Below are 3,237 nucleotides of genomic sequence, written 5' to 3' on the forward strand. Positions count from 1 at the left end.
TCATCCAATCATCGTTCAGTTTTAGATAAAATCGATAAAAGGTTCTTCGACTTAGATTGCTTGATCAAAGATGATCCAGTCCAGAAAACTTTGGGTATTATATGGGATGCCCAAAACGATCTGTTGCAGTACACTTTGAATCAGGTCGATCCTAACGTTGTTGCAACTAAACGCAAACTCCTCTCAGAGTTGTCAAAGATCTTCGATCCCCTAGGACTTTTGGGCCCTGTAACTCTATTCGCCAAAGTCTTGATTCAAGACTGCTGGAAGGCGAAGATCACATGGGATGAGTCTCTTCCTCAAGATGTTCACACAAAGTGGAAATCGTTAGCGCTCCAATTGCCAAGACTGCAAGAAGTCTCATTTTCTCGACACATCCTGACCTCAAATCCCTCTCGCATCGAGATCCATGGATTTTGCGATGCCTCGATTCACGGATATGGGGCGTGTCTATATCTCAAATCCAGCAATTCCCAAGGGGATGTTTTAATCAAACTAGTCTGCAGCAAATCTCGCGTAGCACCGCTGAGTGGAGTTACAATTCCTAGATTGGAACTTTGCGCAGCCACCATTCTCAAAAAGCTATACCTTGAGACTAAAGCTCAGTTCGATTTTCCCATCGATCAGGTGTATTTATGGTCTGACTCTACTATTGTTCTTTGCTGGCTTAAGAAAGCTCCTCATCTTTTAAGGACTTTCGAATCAAACAGAGTGGCAGATATCCAAACGTTAGGTGATCAAGTTAGCTGGAGACACGTCCGGTCCGAAGACAATCCAGCTGACGCGTTATCTCGAGGACAACTTCCTTCAGAATTAGTCAAGAATTCTCTATGGACTTCAGGTCCTAGATGGCTAGCTCTGGATGAATCCCAATGGCCGCAGTCAATCGTATCTTCTGCAATTCTAGTGCCTGGACTGATAAAGAGCCTCTGTCTACTCACTACCGTTTCATGTGAATTGCTTTACTCTCGTTTCTCGAATTTCGAACGATTTGTAAGAGTTGTGGCTTACATCTTACGTTGGAAGAATTTCCAAACTCCTCGGAATCGTCCACTCTGTGTTGAAGAACTCCATGAAGCCGAGTATCGCATCTTCATGATGATTCACCGTGAACGATTCTCCGTTGAACTCCGAAAGCTCAGGACCAATCAATCATCGGAAGGTTCAGTTTGTTCATCGTCAAGGGGAACGCCTTTTGACCAATTACATCCATTCGTGGATGAGAAGGGACTCCTTCATGTGGGAGGACGTCTTGAAAAGTCGGAACTTTCTTATGATACGAAACATCCCATCTTATTGCCCAGTAAACATCCGGTGACTGACATGATTATTTGACAGGTTTATTCCTCGAATCTCCATGCAGGGATTCAAAGCACTCTCTGCGCTATTCGATCGAAATTCTGGATCTTAAATGGTAAAGACCAGATTAGAAAAATCGTTCATCAATGCGTTGAATGTATCCGCCAGAAACCGAAATTAGTACATGCTCAGATGGCAGATCTACCTAAAGCTCGAGTTAACGAAGCACCAGCTTTTTCTCGGACAGGTGTTGATTTCTTTGGTCCTATTCTCATCAAGGAGAAAAGGGATCGCAACCGATCGTTTCTCAAGTCATACGGTTGTGTATTCGTTTTTATGGTCTCTAAGGTTGTACATATCGAGCTCGCTACCGATCTATCGACAGAAGATTTTTTAACAGCGTTCCGAAGGTTTATTAGTCGTCGGGGTGTCCCTGAACATGTATACTCTGATAACGGGACTAATTTTGTCGGAGCTAATGGAGAACTTGGCGAACTTTCTGATCTTCTCTCCTCTCCTAATTTCAAGGAAACGGTGGGGAATTTCGCGTTAACTAAACGCATCACGTGGCATTTCAATCCACCTTTATCACCTCATTTCGGAGGGATTTGGGAAGCAGCTGTAAAGAGTTTCAAACATCATCTGAAACGCGTTTTGAAAGATCATAAGCTCACCTACGAGCAACTCAATACTTTGCTGATCGAAATCGAAGCGATCTTAAACTCTCGACCTTTATGTACTCTTTCAGCTGATCCCAATGATCCCTTAGCTATAACTCCAGCCCATCTGTTGATAGGTCGACCCTTCAACGCCTTACCCGAAAAATCGTTTTTATCAGTTTCAGACAATCGCTTGTCCACTTACAACTTCATCACCAAGGCCAAACAGGACTTTTGGAGTAAGTGGCACAAGGAATATCTGCATGAATTGCAAACTCGCCAAAAATGGCATACTTCGACTGCGGAACTCAAACTGGGATCAGTAGTCCTGCTTATGGATGACGCTGTTGCTTGTGCACGATGGCCGCTGGGTGTGATCGTCGAAGTGTTTCCTGGGAGTGACGGCATCGCTCGAGTTGCATCAGTTAGGACTGCCAACGGCACCTACAAACGCNATCCTGACTTTATCGTTGTCATAATCGACAAAAATAATCATCCGAAAGGAACCATCGATCAATCAATCGTTTTCGTTCACAAACTATAGTGACGAAAAAATCTAAAAGCTATCAATCAAAAATCTTAACCTAAGACACGAAATCCAACGGTTTCGTGTCACACGTGGCACCGAAGCCACGATATCAAAGTCGTGATTATTAAATTGCGCAATCCTAACTTATTCCACCTGAACATTCAGTGTGGGATTTATCCTATCGTAATTTATCAGTGCGCGTGTGTGTCTACATATTCAGTCGACAGTTCGTCTATGCGTTCCTAGACAAACATTGATGTGTGGATGCATGTGTGTGTGTGTGAATAACGTCATTCGCAGTTAATCGTTTAAATCTTGTATCGAAGTAAATATATCTGGGTTTTTTATGCTTCGGCTTTTTCCCAAGAATTGTGTTTTTGTGTCAGTTATTTTTTCCATATTTTTTATCATTTATTTTTCTGATTTTTTAATGCAGCTATCATACCACCTAGGGTATGATAGCCTTCAACGTCTTTTCAAAAACAATTACATCAAAACCTCTTTCAGGATATACACAATCCAATTTCCCACTCATAAATTTCAGGAAATTCTTATTAATAGCTTCTATTTTATTAATATAGTTCTTATAAGGAGAGGACCATACTAGCGAGGCATATTCAAGTTTAGGTCTAACTAGGCTCATATACAGGGTTTTGATGACATTGATGTTGCTGAAGTTTTTAGAGGTTCTCGTGATAAATGCCAGAGTTTTACTGGCCGACGCCACTGTATTATCGATATGATTAACAA

The 3,237-nt window shown here is 42.0% G+C and overlaps 1 protein-coding gene across 1 annotated transcript in view; it reads left to right on the plus strand.

Moving 5' to 3' along the window:
- LOC107047948 overlaps positions 1 to 2,502 on the plus strand; it is a 4,880-nt gene extending 2,378 nt beyond the window's left edge. The window contains exons 2-3 of the mRNA XM_015270881.1: positions 130 to 733; positions 2,048 to 2,502. Of these exons, the coding sequence (XP_015126367.1) occupies positions 130 to 733; positions 2,048 to 2,502 (1,059 nt within the window). The remainder of the gene's footprint in view (positions 1 to 129; positions 734 to 2,047) is intronic.
- The last annotated feature ends 735 nt before the right edge of the window (positions 2,503 to 3,237 follow it).

This window comes from Diachasma alloeum, unplaced genomic scaffold, assembly GCF_001412515.2.
Source record: "Diachasma alloeum isolate Michigan unplaced genomic scaffold, Dall2.0 Dall_scaffold_78914, whole genome shotgun sequence".
Classification (NCBI taxonomy): domain Eukaryota; kingdom Metazoa; phylum Arthropoda; class Insecta; order Hymenoptera; family Braconidae; genus Diachasma; species Diachasma alloeum.